Source organism: Hypomesus transpacificus, chromosome 19, assembly GCF_021917145.1.
Source record: "Hypomesus transpacificus isolate Combined female chromosome 19, fHypTra1, whole genome shotgun sequence".
In the NCBI taxonomy this organism is placed as follows: Eukaryota; Metazoa; Chordata; class Actinopteri; order Osmeriformes; family Osmeridae; genus Hypomesus; species Hypomesus transpacificus.
The window spans coordinates 1,167,831-1,182,269 of NC_061078.1; the positions used below are offsets into that span (position 1 = coordinate 1,167,831).

At 52.0% G+C, this 14,439-nt stretch overlaps 1 protein-coding gene across 6 annotated transcripts in view; it reads right to left on the bottom strand.

Annotated features, from left to right (window-relative positions):
- Positions 1-1,116: 1,116 nt before the first annotated feature.
- The window catches only part of efl1 (elongation factor like GTPase 1), a 41,049-nt gene continuing 27,726 nt past the window's right edge, over positions 1,117-14,439 (bottom strand). For all 6 annotated transcript variants that reach the window (XM_047041772.1, XM_047041775.1, XM_047041773.1 and 3 more), the window contains exons 16-23: positions 12,969-13,100; positions 12,307-12,454; positions 6,677-6,806; positions 6,415-6,541; positions 6,020-6,224; positions 5,321-5,838; positions 4,209-4,393; positions 1,117-1,826 (exon numbers count right to left, since the gene is read on the bottom strand). In XM_047041772.1, coding sequence (XP_046897728.1) covers positions 1,638-1,826; positions 4,209-4,393; positions 5,321-5,838; positions 6,020-6,224; positions 6,415-6,541; positions 6,677-6,806; positions 12,307-12,454; positions 12,969-13,100 — 1,634 coding nt within the window. In that variant the 3' untranslated portion in view covers positions 1,117-1,637. The remainder of the gene's footprint in view (positions 1,827-4,208; positions 4,394-5,320; positions 5,839-6,019; positions 6,225-6,414; positions 6,542-6,676; positions 6,807-12,306; positions 12,455-12,968; positions 13,101-14,439) is intronic.

Genomic DNA, 14,439 nt, shown 5'->3' on the forward strand with positions numbered 1-14,439 from the left:
ACTCGTCTCTCTCTCCTTTCCCACCCTCTCTATCCTCCTAACTCTCTCTCCTCACCCCTCTCCCTCTCCTTACCCCTCTCCCCGTCTCTCTCTCCTTCCCCCTCTCTCTCTCACGTTCTCTCTACCTCCCTCCCTTTACATCGCCTCCTCCTCCTTCTGATAGCTGAGCAGGTTCAAGCCACACACACACATTAATATGTTAGCTCCAAGCCAAACTCCTGCAGGAGGCATGTGCTGTTTGCTATGCTGATGTCATGGCAAGAGGAGATCACACGCCTCACTACACCACAACAACCTGCTTGTGCTTACGTGTTTTGGGTGTCCCACTTTCCTTGTGTTTTCAAATGTATTTAGTCTAGACAGCTGTGTCTCTTAAGAGGACCACGTGTTCCACCTCCAAATACGACAAAAATACAGGTCGTCAACAAAATTCTAAACAAGCTGAGCTTGACGACCCCGCACAGCTGACTTGTACCTGCGGTAAATGTTCCGGAAAGTGTGACTCCCTTGGCAGCACACCTCCAGCTCACCGCCGTGTCACAAAGGGATCCCAGCAGCTCTGTGAGAGACTACTCTCTTACCTCTACCATCCTTCCTTTCCTCTCCTCACCAGTCCTTCTCCTCTCCTCACCCCTCCTCTCATGTCCACTTCTCTCCTCTCCTCACCCCTCCTCTCATGTCCACTTCTCTCCTCTCCTCACCCCTCTCATGTCCACTTCTCTCCTCTCCTCACCCCTCCTCTCATGTCCACTTCTCTCCTCTCCTCCCTCACCCCTCCTCTCATGTCCACTTCTCTCCTCTCCTCACCCCTCCCTCTCATGTCCACCTCTCCTCTCCTCACCCCTCCTCTCATGTCCACTTCTCTTCTCACCTCACCCCTCCTCTCTTCTTACGGTCCTCATCTTCTGATAAGAGCTCAGCGTTCACCTCATCACTGTCAGTGTGAACCCTGATTGGCCCTTTAACCTCAAGTAACCCTTGACCTCTCACAGCGGACACCTGGCCTGAAGGCTACTGTGTCGGCGGTAGGGGTGTTGGCGCTGTGCGAGGCCCTCTGATGTGTTTCCCATTCCACTCACACAGGAAGGCAAAAAAAACAAACACACATTTCAGGATCTGTATTCATTTAATGTTTCCTAGTAAACACAAGCGAGTGGCAGTTGCTTTCATGCGCACAGCTATCTAGAGCAGAGCCCTCGACACAGGAAGCAGACCAGAGCTTGTTGCTGCGGTCCCCTAATAATTAAAGCACTTCTAATTTCCCAATTTTCCCTACGTTTATGTTTTGAAAATTGAATGCCAGTCTTCAGGGTCTGTCTAATGAAATTCAAGAGGGGGAGTGAGAGCAAAATTAATTCAAGCCACTTCACCAAAGTGAAACTGCTAGATTTTTTTGCAAGAACACTTCAGATATGCATAGCTGTGTGGGGCAGCGAGGGAGCAGAGATGGTGCACTGAGGTCTCCCTGGAGCTTCACACAGCTGGTCCCAGCACTCGCTCACTCTCCTCACCAAACCAAGCCAGGCCAGGCCAGTCTAAACCAGTCTGAACCAGAACAGACAAGTCCAAACCAATCTGAACCTGACAAGACCAAAACACGCTGGTCCATACTAGTCTGAACCAGACCAGACCAGTCTCTACTTGTTCCTGCCGAGAGTCCTCTGTTTCTCTCCGTGCTCCACGATCTTCTCCTCCACGTACAGCCCCTTGCGCCTGCGGACCGCGTTCATGTACTTCAGAGCTTGATTGGCGGAGTCGGCCTTCTCTCCAAAGTGGAGGTACTCTTCTTCTGTGGTAGGAACCCAGAACGGGTCACTGGAGATCACCTGGAGAGAGGGGGGGGGGGGGGAAGGCGCCATTAGATCATGAAAGAGAGGACTCCCTCCAAGCCACACACAGCTGTGCTACTGTGTTCCAGGTTGTGTGTGTGTGTGTGAGCCCTACAGACCTACCTACTACTGCTGCTGCACCTAGACAAAGCCTTGATGCCACAACCCTCCACACAAACACACACACACACACACACATTACAGAGGCAGGTATAATTCCTGTCCCAGTATGAGGGGCCTGCACCATGGGGGGGCACCTGGCCTGGGGGGGGCACCTGGCCTGGGGGGGCACCTGGCCCTGGGGGGGCACCTGGCCCTGGGGGGGGGGGGGGGGGGGGGGGGGGGGGGGCACCTGGCCTGGGGGGGCACCTGGCCTGGGGGGGCACCTGGCCCTGGGGGGGGGGGGGGGGGGGGGGGGGCACCTGGCCTTGAGGGGGGGGGGGCACCAGGCCCTGGAGGGGGGCACCTGGCCTTGGGGGGGGGCACCTGGCCTTGGGGGGGGCACCTGGCCTTGGGGGGGGGGGGCACCTGGCCTTAGGGGGGGGGGGGCACCTGGCCTTGAGGGGGGGGGGGGGGGGGCACCAGGCCTTGAGGGGGGGGGGCACCAGGCCCTGGAGGGCGGCACCTGGCCTTAGGGGGGGGGGGGGGCACCTGGCCCTGGGGGGGGGGGGGGGGGGGGGCACCTGGCCTTGGGGGGGGGGGGGGCACCTGGCCTTGGGGGGGGGGGGGGGGCACCTGGCCTTGGGGGGCCCTCCAGACTCCAGCTCTCCTGGACAGATGGCAGACAGGGAGCTGCTACAACAGACAGATTACAGTGAGCTCTCTTGACACACATACACACACACACACGAGCAGCATGTGCCTAGGGACAATAGATTCAGAGGGGAAGGGGGGGGGGACGGGACTGTGCTCTCAGTGTAATGGGGTGAATGTACACGCTTTCAACAGGGGCCCACCACTCACAAGAGGACCCTGGTACGCTCGAGCGCACACACACACACACAAAAGATAACACACACACACCCCCGCAAGATAACACACGCTTCAGATTCAATCTCTTCTCTGTGTGAGCACTGTTGTGTGCATGGCTTGGGTTACTCTGCTCTTCAGAGTCTTTTGTCTCTTGGCTGTGCTCTCTCACTTTGGGTGTGTGTGTGTGTGTGTGTGCGCGCCTTTGTATTCCTGTTGCTCTCTATGAACCATGTTAGTGGACCTAACTACTGAACTAAAGGAACAGTGATCTCATGACATGTATGAACGAACGCACAAACGCGCGCACACACACACACACCCTGTGTCTCCTTATAATGGCAGATGCTGTTCCCTGATGTCAAGGACAATACAAGACTCTTTCTCACTTCAAAGTTCTATCTCCGCCACTAACAGCCCATTCTAATGTTAATCTAATGTAAAATCCATAACCTGCTCCCTCAAGTACATAACAATGCATCATTCAGAGCCCAGCTTCCCTCTGGCACTGCTCACATTCATATGGTAATGTCATAAGGAGGCCATATAAATCTAGGATTGAATATGAGTACAGGAGAGCAGGGGAGGAGTGAGAGGAGACAGTTGGTGAGCTGTGTGTGTGTGTGGGTGTGGGTGTGTGTGTGTGTGTGTCATGCGTGCGTTCCATTATAGACGGTTGGTGCTCTCGGTCATTTGGCCAATTAGATTAGCAGCCTAGAACACTTGATCCCTGGACACAGAAACAAACAAACGCAAAGAAACAAACACACACACACACAGACACACACAGGAGCAGAGACGAAGAGCAGAAAGAAGATGAGGTTTGGAAGACCCAGTGTGTCCAGAGTTCGTCTCAGGGCTCTGTGTCTGTGACAGGACACCATACGAGCAGCCGTCCTCCTGCTCCCCACTGCTGGAGCACACGGCAGGACATCCTGGGGGAGGAGGTGCAGAGAAGGCCTGGCCTGCTACGTGACATGTTCTCAGCCGTCTCCCTGCCTCAGCCCACGAGTCTGCCTCACACCAGGATCTCCACCCAGAACTCAGCCTGCCTAAGCTCTGACTCTGGCTGCACACGCTGCCTCAGGTGTGACCCTGGCTGCACACGCTGCCTCAGGTCTGACCCTGGCTGCACACGCTGCCTCAGCTCTGACCCTGGCTGCACACGCTGCCTCAGGTCTGACCCTGCCTGCACACGCTGCCTCAGGTCTGACCCTGGCTGCACACGCTGCCTCAGCTCTGAACCTGGCTGCCTCAGGTCTGACCCTGGCTGCACACCCAGGAACCCAGCCTGCCTCACTCGCCCAGCCAGCCTGCCTGGCCAGCGCTGTGCATGTGTGTGACTGTGCGTGTGTGTGTGACTGTGCGTGTGTAGTGTGAGTGTGTGTGCGAGAGAGAGAGTTCTCTGACCTCCCAGTGGCTGAAGACCAGTTGAGGACTGGCCAGGCCGCTGGTCCTCTTGCGTATCTCATCAGCGAATCCGAAGCTCTCGGCCACAGGAAGCACAGCTTTGATGATGAACATGTCTGTTCCCTCCTTCATCTCCTCATGAAGAACACGGCCTTCTCTCTTCCCCAGGACACCGTACACACGACCTACACACACACACACACACATACACAATTTGCAGGAGTGATGACAGCAGAAAAAGTCTATAAGTGGCCTTTGTTGATCACACAATCTAATAATGAAACAGATGATACAATCTATTAAAACAGATGATCTAATATAGATATTGATCATCTACATAGCCTTAGTGTACCTATTGATTCTGTTACTGTCTGATCATGCTGTGAGGCCTGGCCAGTTTGCGTGACCCATTACTCCTACAAATGCTCTAAACACCCTGTAGAGAGCCTGACAAATGAACCATTACAACAGCTGATTAGATCGCTGAAGGGAGGAAAGGAAAGAAAAGTTTAATAATTTTGGAAATTGTCGGGTAATAACATTTAATCTCTGGAACAATTATGCTGACTCGGTGTTCTGAGGGGCTCAGTGGATGAGTTTCCTTGACAACAAGCCTGAAGCCCGTTTCAACGACAGTTTCAACACTCGTCTCCATCTTAATAACTTTCCAACAACGACAATTTGGGGAGCAGGGGAGAAGGATTGGTCACGCATTAAACTGTCGGTGGGGGGGGGGCTGAGAGTCGTTTGCATGATGACAGAACGTGTGGTTGCGTTCCCTGAGCTGGGAGAGAGGCTACACCTCAGGCTACTTATTCAGTCTCACAGACAGTCAATAACTGTCTGAAGCTACTTCACCACAGTTGTATCCTAAAGGGAATGTATGTGTGTGTGTGTGTGTGTGGCAGTCTGAGACTGTGCTAGGTAGCTCCATCACCAATGTTGCGTCCTAAAGGGACTGTGTGAGTGTGTGTGTGAGTGTGTGTGAGTGTGTGTGAGTGTGTGTGTGTGTGTTTGTGGGTGTGAGTGTGTGAGTGTGTGAGTGTGTGTGAGTGCTGTGCTAGGTCCACCACAGTTGTATCCCGTCAGTGCGCTGGCTGCGGGGGTCTTACCCAGGACCTCTGCAGTGGCCATGATCTCGCAGGTGTACATGGCAGCCATCAGCCTCTGGGGCCGGGCCTGGAAGGCGTGCCGACATGCCTCCTTCATGGTGGCGATCAGCTGGCCAGAGAACGGCCCGTAGCAGTCTGTCGACGCCCCGGGCTCCGCCCGCCGCCGGCCTTGTCCAGGCCCTGCCGCCATCGCCGCCGTGCTCTCCATCTGGTTGCCTCCGGCCTCCGCCGCCACCGAGGCATCTTGGGAGTTGGAGTCCTCCTCCAGTGAGTCCTGGTGCGGAGGCTGGGGGGCGGACTTCATGTCCCACGTCTCCAGGGAGAAGCAGACTCCCATGAGCGGCTCCTCACACAGGGGCCCGGCCAGGGTGGCCAGCTGGAAGCCGCTGACGATGCTGTTGTCGTAGTCCCTGACGGTCTGCTCCCCCGCCTCCGCCCGCCCCCCCCTCTCCAGGCACTGCCACACGGACGACCTGTGGTAGCCCTCCACGCTGTTCAGCAGGAGGTTGGGTCCGTACCTGGAACATGACAGCAGCATTACAGACAGACAGACAGACAGACAGGCAGGTGGAACACACGGGGAGCCAATCACAGGTGGTCAGTTTAATTGAAGGGGGAGCATGGTTTCAGTTTAATCAGAGCTGGCAACATGGTTTCGGGGAGCCAATCAGAGCTGTCGGCATGGCCAAGCCGACCCACCTCCGCGGTCCAAAGGCCCAGATATGCTCCACGGCGTTCTTCCACTTGCGGCCTGGCAGGAGGCTCTCCAGGCTGGTCTTCAGGCCCACGATGGCCTCCAGGGTCCTGGGACTGACGTCCATGAGTCTCCCCTCTCTCACAGACAGGTTCACCTGCTCCAGCGTCCGGATCAGCTCGGTGCTGCTCTCCAGCAGGCGGGTCACCTCTGACGACACAACAACGACAGGACGCCTCAAGGTCAAACACGTCCCTCTGTGACCCCGGACGACGCGGGTGCCAGACAATGGCGTCGTCGCGGCAACCGAGCATGAATATTAATCCCGAAGACCCAGAGAGTCCCCAATGGCGGGGTGTATTGATTAAAGCCTCTCCGGAGCCATCTGTGTGGGTCTGACCTTCAGGGAGGGGGGTGGCACAGACCCCCAGGGTGGCTTGTCGGTTGGGGGTCGTCAGGGTGACCAGGCCGCTGGGGTCCAGATGGAGGGTGTCTGAGCAGCGGCCATGTGACGCCTCCTCTTTCACCTGGGGCAACACACACACACAAAAGCAGATTTTGTTGTTGTTGCCTACACTTGAAATAAACATGGGATTTAAAAATGTAAATCTATTTGATATGCTTGTACAGCTCTCCTCCCTCCCTCCCTCCCTGGGTCCTACCTGGTGTATGACAGCCACCTTGTGTTGTCTCCCCAGGTCCTCATTGACCATGTCCACCTTGGGAGGCCGGACCAGTGTCTCTCTAAAGGGGATGATGGGCTTGGAGGCACTGATCTCTATCTTAGCAAACCTGCACAGACACAACCGTGGTTTCACACACATGACGAGGCTCCTCAGAGACAGACAGGACTGGTCAGGTAGACACACAGCTGCAGAGATGGTAATGAAGCATCGTGAATTTGGGTTATTAATAATGAAACCGTTGGAGGATATTGTTAGTACTGAGAACAGAAGGTGAAAGGTCAAAGCTAATATAACTTAATTTCTCAGAATCTGCTGTGGTTCCTGACAATGTGTGGTTTTTCAAAGGAGTCATTATGAAATTGGTTCTCTTCCAGTTTTTTGCCAACGTACAGCTTGCTAGCAGTCATTACTATTGTAGCTCCTTATCATTTAGAATCTGAATGTGCTTTATTTGCCAAGTGAGTTTACACAAACATAGAATTCACAGTGGCAGGAAGGTGCATACGATAAACATATAAAAAGTAGAAAATATAAAACAACAAGTGCTAATGAATAGCTAGCAAGAAGTCAGTAATAATGTACAGCTAGTTAGCTAGCCAGCTGTTATTGATAATATTGACAACCAGAGGGCTGGAGAGGCAAAGACATGTTTCACAGAAAGGGACATCTTAAAGGGGCAATTGACTGGGTTTTTGGGGTATTTCACACTGTTCCTTAAGGTCTCCGAATAGGGTATGTAACATTGGTTGGGTTGAAAATGGCCCGGGTGCTGTTCTATGCCCTCTTACAGATCCTCTGAAATGTTCCCGGGAAAAAACACTAGCTTTTCTCCTTTTATGGTATGCTCATTAATATTTAGATAAGCTGCGCGCTGATTGGTTGCTTATCAACGAGTGAAGCTGGGAGCAAAAACGCCACACGGCCAACAGCAGCACTCGCTGAAACACCGAAGTTGGAGACTTGAAATAAAAACGAGCAAATAAATCTATTGTGTCTACACAACACTGTTTTTAACAGATTGACTATATATCATTTGAAATGATAACATTACTTGTTTCCACTTCTGTTGTTGAAGCAAACTGGATTGACTTAGGTGGGTAGAACGTTAGGCTACAGCTTAGCAACCAAACCATATCGTGATTCTACTCGGCTTCAGTTAGCTAGCTAGGCTAGCTCTAGATATCTTGCTGTAAAATAACATGACAAAGATCTGGACAAACATGCATCGTGAATTGTAGATTTTCATTACACAGGTTATTTATTTGAATGAAACACAGTCAGGAACATGAATCAACGTTAGCCCCATTGCCAATAAACTAGCCTAAATTATCACACATTCCACCTATGCTCTTGCGTTAACTAGCAAGCTAAACTTGTTTACATCATGCCTACAGTCTAGGTGTTACTAGTAACAGTTACTAGCAATGCTAACGTATCCTGTATCTAGAACCTGCCTTTCTCCAGTTCTTTCAAATAGATTATCTAGACATGCGTTAGCAATAAGCCAGACTGCAGTTCGTTTTCTGGCTATTTTTCGGAAGCTTCCCTTCTAATGCCGACTACAGCTAGTCTAGCTAGAGATGTGTGTAGAAACGTATTTAGCATTCTACCTGGTATGCTATATACAGGAAACGTTAGCATTGCTAATAACTGTTAGCACAACATCATACTGTCCTTATAGCTTGCGGTTGCAATGAGCATACGGTTGGAACAGCACCTCTTTCCAGGTTCAGCTTCCTAGCATATCCTGCTTGAAATTGTCCAAGGTTGTCAAAACTGTCTTGGGTGAAATGTTCAGAGCAAATGAATGATTGAGTGTCGAACTTCGCCGGGATCTTCTCATAGACAACAGCAGCCATGCCTGTTGAATGTTTGGCTCCTTGGGAAGACTGTGAGTGTTAGCCTTCCCTGTACAGCCTGGAACACAGCATTTACGACCGTGGTCCATTTTCAATATCCTTGTTATAATTCAAACCGTTCTTTTTTGTAATTCCTTATAAGTAGCCTACACAGAGCAGCGCGCAGCTATCGGAGATAGACGCTACCTCGGGCTGGTCTGGATGTAAATTCTGGGGCGTGACAAAGATATAGACCAGAGCCAATAAGAGGGCGATCACCGGTCCTACGTAGGACCGGTGGCTTTGTTGAAAAGCTAGCGTTTTACAGCCACATTTTTTCTTTTTGAGATTTGAATAGGAAAGAGGTGTCAATGGACTTTGATATTCACGGTATGTTCAGTTTACCCTCCGAACTGTCGTTTTTCAACAATGACAAGGTAAAATCGGTTTTGCAGTCAATTGCCCCTTTAAAAAGGAGAACATGTTCAAACCAAATGTTCCATATGAAACTGCCCTGCCAGTGACACTGCAACCTGCTCTGTGCACTGCAACCAAACATGCTGCTCTGTGCACTGCAACCAAACTTGCTGCTCTCTGCACTGCAGGAAGACGCGGGCCAACTCACCTCCACCTCAACAAACACCACAAGGAAAGCCCATATCAACAGTAACCTGTTGGATGGCCTGTCTGCTCTGTTGACAAACAAGGACAAACTAGCTGAGCTGAAGGTCACTAGGTCAAATCATGAAGGGACTGTGTGTGTGTGTGTGTGTGTGTGTGTGTGTGTGTGTTAAAGTGGAGCAGACGGCAGTCTGAGACTGTGCTGCCCTCCTCTCAGGCACATGTAATCCTGTTAAGTGTCAAACCGTCAGAAAGCAGGACGGAGGACAGATTATCCCTCCCCCTCCGTCTCTCTCGCTCTCTCTTTCCACCTCTCAGTCTCTGTGTCTCTCTCTCTCTCGTGTTTACCACACTCACCTCACAGACTGTAAGGTCTTTTTAAGGGCTTGTTACTGAAAGTCATTTGATCAGAAAAAGGAGTGGAGAAGAGTAGAGCAGAGGAGCATAAGAGAGAAGGGCAGAGCAGAAGAGAGTAGAGCAGAGGAGCATAGGAGAGAAGGGCAGAGCAGAAGAGAGTAGAGCAGAGGAGCATAGGAGAGAAGGGCAGAGCAGAAGAGAGTCGAGCAGAGGAGCATAGGAGAGAAGGGCAGAGCAGAAGAGAGTAGAGCAGAGCAGATCAGTCAAATCCCCCATTAACATCATTACGCACCATTCCTCAGCATGTCTAGGATCGGATGACTTGGCAGTTGACCCATTTACCAGGACAAAGAGCAAGCCCAAGCAAGGCGGGGGCGGGGCAAGGGAGAGCCTCCGGTGATGTCACAGTTCTCGTGCCGTCTGAGTGGCTGAGCTCGTCAGCGAGTGGCTTCAGGCCAGTCTGCAGAGAGTCAGGGTCAGCAGGGCATCTAAGACTTCCTGGTGCCGGCCCTCTGCCAACCTGCCCCCACCACCCGCCCTCACCGTCCCATCACTACTCTGCTCTTCCCCCTCTCTGCACTATCATGTGGCTCAACTGAAAACAGAGTCCAGTCCGGAGGAGGGATCTTCTGGACGCCTGACTCCATAGCTGCTAAAAGCGCCCGCTGTCCACATGTGGTGGCCGAACACAGGCTTGGGATTAAGGAAATAGAAAAAGTACTCCCATTCAGTTCCACCTGAGCAGTATTGAGTTCCAGAAACGCAATAAGCCCCCAGCCTGTCCTGTGTCATTCTGTTAGACTGAGAACGAGAGCAATATCTCTGACGTCCCTCAGGTATGAGGAAACTGACACAGAGACCTTCTGCTCTGGACTGAAAAGAGAAAGGAGGAAGAATCTGTTAGGAGAGACACCGGTGTGTGTGTGTGTGTGTGTGTGTGAGACAGAGAGAGAGTAAAAGCTGGCCTTGGAGACTATTGGTGCAATCACAGGATATGTCTTGACAAGAATAGCCAATTGCCAGCAACAACAGACATCTAACCTCGTTTCTCATCTCACATTTCCAGCTAGTTACAGGATGAAAATCCAGGGTCAAACTCACTCCCAGGAACACTATGGGCGCCGATATGAGGATTTCTCTTAATGCACTGTTTAATGTTTCTTTAGCAGGGACGACTGCATGAACGCGCATGGGCACACCCAACACACGTTGGTATTAACACATTAGTCAAGCTCAGAGGGAATCTAGTCCAACCAAGCGGGAATCTATTTAGAGTATTGATTGGTTTCCAGGCAGAACCAGCCTGATTGTTACCACGGTGTCTGTTCCCAAGGTGAGGCCAAAGCTGTCTCCGTACACGGCCTTCACTATGGAACAACCGAGCCGTAAAATAAGACATGTAACTACCATTCTCCCATCCTCTCACGGGATCCGAACCTCCAACAGGTCAAGCTAATAAGTAACCAATCAAACGGCTGATTGGAAGGTCAACAGGGGCATGGACGGCGTGATTGATTAGATGAAAAGACAAACACATGGAGCTTTCATGAATAATATTCTCCGAGGCTAAACGCATGCGGAGGGAGCCAGAAGGTCGGGCTGAAGGCCAGGGGACGCCGGGGGACGGGACGGGGAGAGATGATGTCACTTCCCGCCACCACTGCCCTGCTAGAACGTGTTCCAAGTTGTGTGGGGGGTTGGTTGATGGGAAATCATTTGGAATTGGTGAGATGTGAAAGAGTCTCCCTTCCCTGACTGTAAACCCAGACGGCGCTCTCCTTCTCATGCTGTCTGCCTGGGTGATGGTGTGACCGTGCCCTCAGCTAGCCCTGTCAGCCCAGAGGAGGCATGAGAGAAGGAGCGAGAGAGAGGCAGAGAGAGAGGCAGAGAGAGAGGCAGAGAGAGAGAGAGAGAGGCAGAGAGAGAGGCAGAGAGAGAGGCAGAGAGAGAGGCAGAGAGAGATAGGCAGACAGAGAGGCAGAGAGAGAGAGGCAGAGAGAGAGGCAGAGAGGGAGAGGCAGAGAGAGAGAGGCAGAGAGACAGAGAGGCAGAGAGGCAGAGAGAGAGAGAGAGAGAGGCAGAGAGAAAGAGGCAGAGAGAGAGAGGCAGAGAGAGAGAGGCAGAGAATGAGAGGCAGAGAGAGAGGAGGAGAAAGAAAAGCAGGGAGTTGGAGAAAGAGGTATACAGAAATGGAGAGAGAGTGAGAGAGGTTGATTGAGAGAGGGATAAAGGAGAGAGAGAGGACGATGAAGAGAGAGGTGTAGAGAGAGGTACAGAGTGAGGAGGAGAGAGAAGGTGGTGGGAGAGCTAAAGAGAGAGAAGTTGATGTGTAATCTCCCACAGAAGATGCAGCTGATATTGGAATCAGCAGGAAGGAGGTTGGGCACCGCTTCATTCACAGCACCCCCGCAGTGACAACCATCAGTCTCAATCAGCTGGCTAAAGCGAGCGTCACCAAATGGACCGCATTTATATAGCACGTTTTCTATCTTAGTGGCACTCAAAGTGCTTCAACATTTTTGCCTCTCATTCACCCATTCATACTCTCACTCACACATGCCGACGGAGGCGGAGCTGCCATGCAAGACATCGCTCTGCCCATCGGGAGCAACTTGGGGTTCAGAGTCTTGCTCAAGGATACTTCAGCACGTCCTGGGAGGAGTCGGGGATCGAACCGCCAAACTTGCAATTAACAGACGACCCTCTCTACCCCCTGAGCCACAGCAGCCCCCCAAAAAAGCACAGACCCCTGCGGGCGGGGCGTCACCTGCAGGGCAGACTAACACACACCTGGTCCTCAGGTCGTCCAGGCAGCGCTGCAGGTGGACCTCTCCTGCCGTCACCAGCACGTGTTCTCCCGTCTCCTGGATGAGGACCTCAGCACACGGGTCAGCCTGGTTCAGCAGCCGCATCCCCCGCACCAGCTTAGGCATCTCACCTGCACACACACACACACACACACACACAGAGAGAGACACACACACACATACAGAGAGAGAGACACACACACACACACACACAAATATGTAAAGACGATAAAAGACGGAGAAAGAAACAGAGAGAAAGAGTGAGAACATGAAAAGATATATAACGTGTAATTATGTTAAACAGGGACACTTTCCACCAGATTGCTTGTGGGTTTGAAATAAATCCCTAAGCAGTATGAAGCACAATGTTCCTCTACTGAGAGGTATTCTAGAGCCTTCTCTCCATGCCAACAACCTACCATACCATAATATTAGCATTATTAGCATGTCTCCTCGGGTGACCCAGGGAGATGGTGCAGAGGAGAGGATGGGCGGATGTCTATGCTGTGTGTGGTAACGTGTGTGTGTGTGTGTGTGTGGTAACGTGTGTGTGTGTGTGTGTGGTAACGTGTGTGTGTGTGGTAACGTGTGTGTGGTAACGTGTGTGTGTGTGGTAACGTGTGTGTGTGTGTGACTGGTACTTACTGGGGTGCTTGGGCTCGATGGCCACACGTACGATGGGCGTGGCCTCGAAGTTGAGGGGCGTGAAGGGGGGGCAGGCGGGGGAGGTGGAGAGGGTCGCGGACTTCAACACGCTCTCTTCCAAACCTCCGATACCTGTGTGTGTGAGGGAGGCAGGGGTGAAGACCACAGACAGGAGGTGAAGACCACAGACAGGAGGTGAAGACCACAGACAGGAGGAGAAGACCACAGACAGGAGGTGAAGACCACAGACAGGAGGAGAAGACCACAGACAGGAGGTGAAGACCACAGACAGGAGGAGAAGACCACAGACAGGAGGTGAAGACCACAGACAGGAGGAGAAGACCACAGACAGGAGGTGAAGACCACAGACAGGAGGTAAAGACCACAGACAGGAGGAGAAGACCACAGACAGAAGGTGAAGACCACAGACAGGAGGTGAAGACCACAGACAGGAGGTGAAGAACAGGAGGAACATGTAGAGGAGAACAGGAGAGGGTCTTTGTTCCAGACAGACCGTCTCTGCTCCTTCCAGATACAGCACGCGCTGCCTCACAGAGGCAGACAAAGGAGGGAGCACACGCACAATCTCCCCCCCCCCTCTCTCTACTCCCTTTTCTTCTCATGTTCGGTGCAGGTTGAGGACTGAGAGAGTAAATATGGTTTTGGCTTTAACCCCTAACTATAAGCCTAGCATTTAACTTACAACCAGCCAAACCAAACCAAAGCAACCAGTAGAAGCAGGAGGTTTCAAACATCGGGATACAGTATACACACATACATATACACATAAATATGCCATGACTCATCACCGTAAGGTCACATGACTTGGGTCACATGATCAGTCCGTAAGGCCACCCTAGAACACTGTCCTCTGTGTCTCATCAAAGGGGCTCAAACACACACACACACATAAACACACACTAATTCAACTCTTGATACACACGGCTCCCTCAACACAGCACTGTGTTTATCCTAGAGCTGATGACTTCATGTGTTCACACACACACACACACACACACACCACACAAACACACACACACGCTTCGGTAGGGGCACAGCGGGGGTAGGCTGGGCTCTCGCAAATTAAAGTGCTCTTTAAAAAACAAACCAAGGCGAGATCATCAACTTCAGATGGTGTTTTAATGATTCATACATAAATCCTGCCGCTCTTAAACTTTTCACCTCACACATGCCTCTTATGCCCCCACCACCACCACCACCACCACCGTCTCCTGTCTCTCCCCCCCCCTCCCTTTCCCTCTCTCCCACTCTCCCTCTCACTCCATCATTCCCCCCTGCACTTCCCAGTCTTTCTCAAGCCAAAAACTAGTTTGTGAGTTGATCAGGGAGAGATCAAGGTCTGATGTTCCACCTAGGCCCATCAGCACCAGGTGGAGGCAAACAGAGCCTCCTGGGACCAGGCTGTTTGTGAATGAGCCCAGATCCTCTCAGAACAGCATCTGGCTGTTTT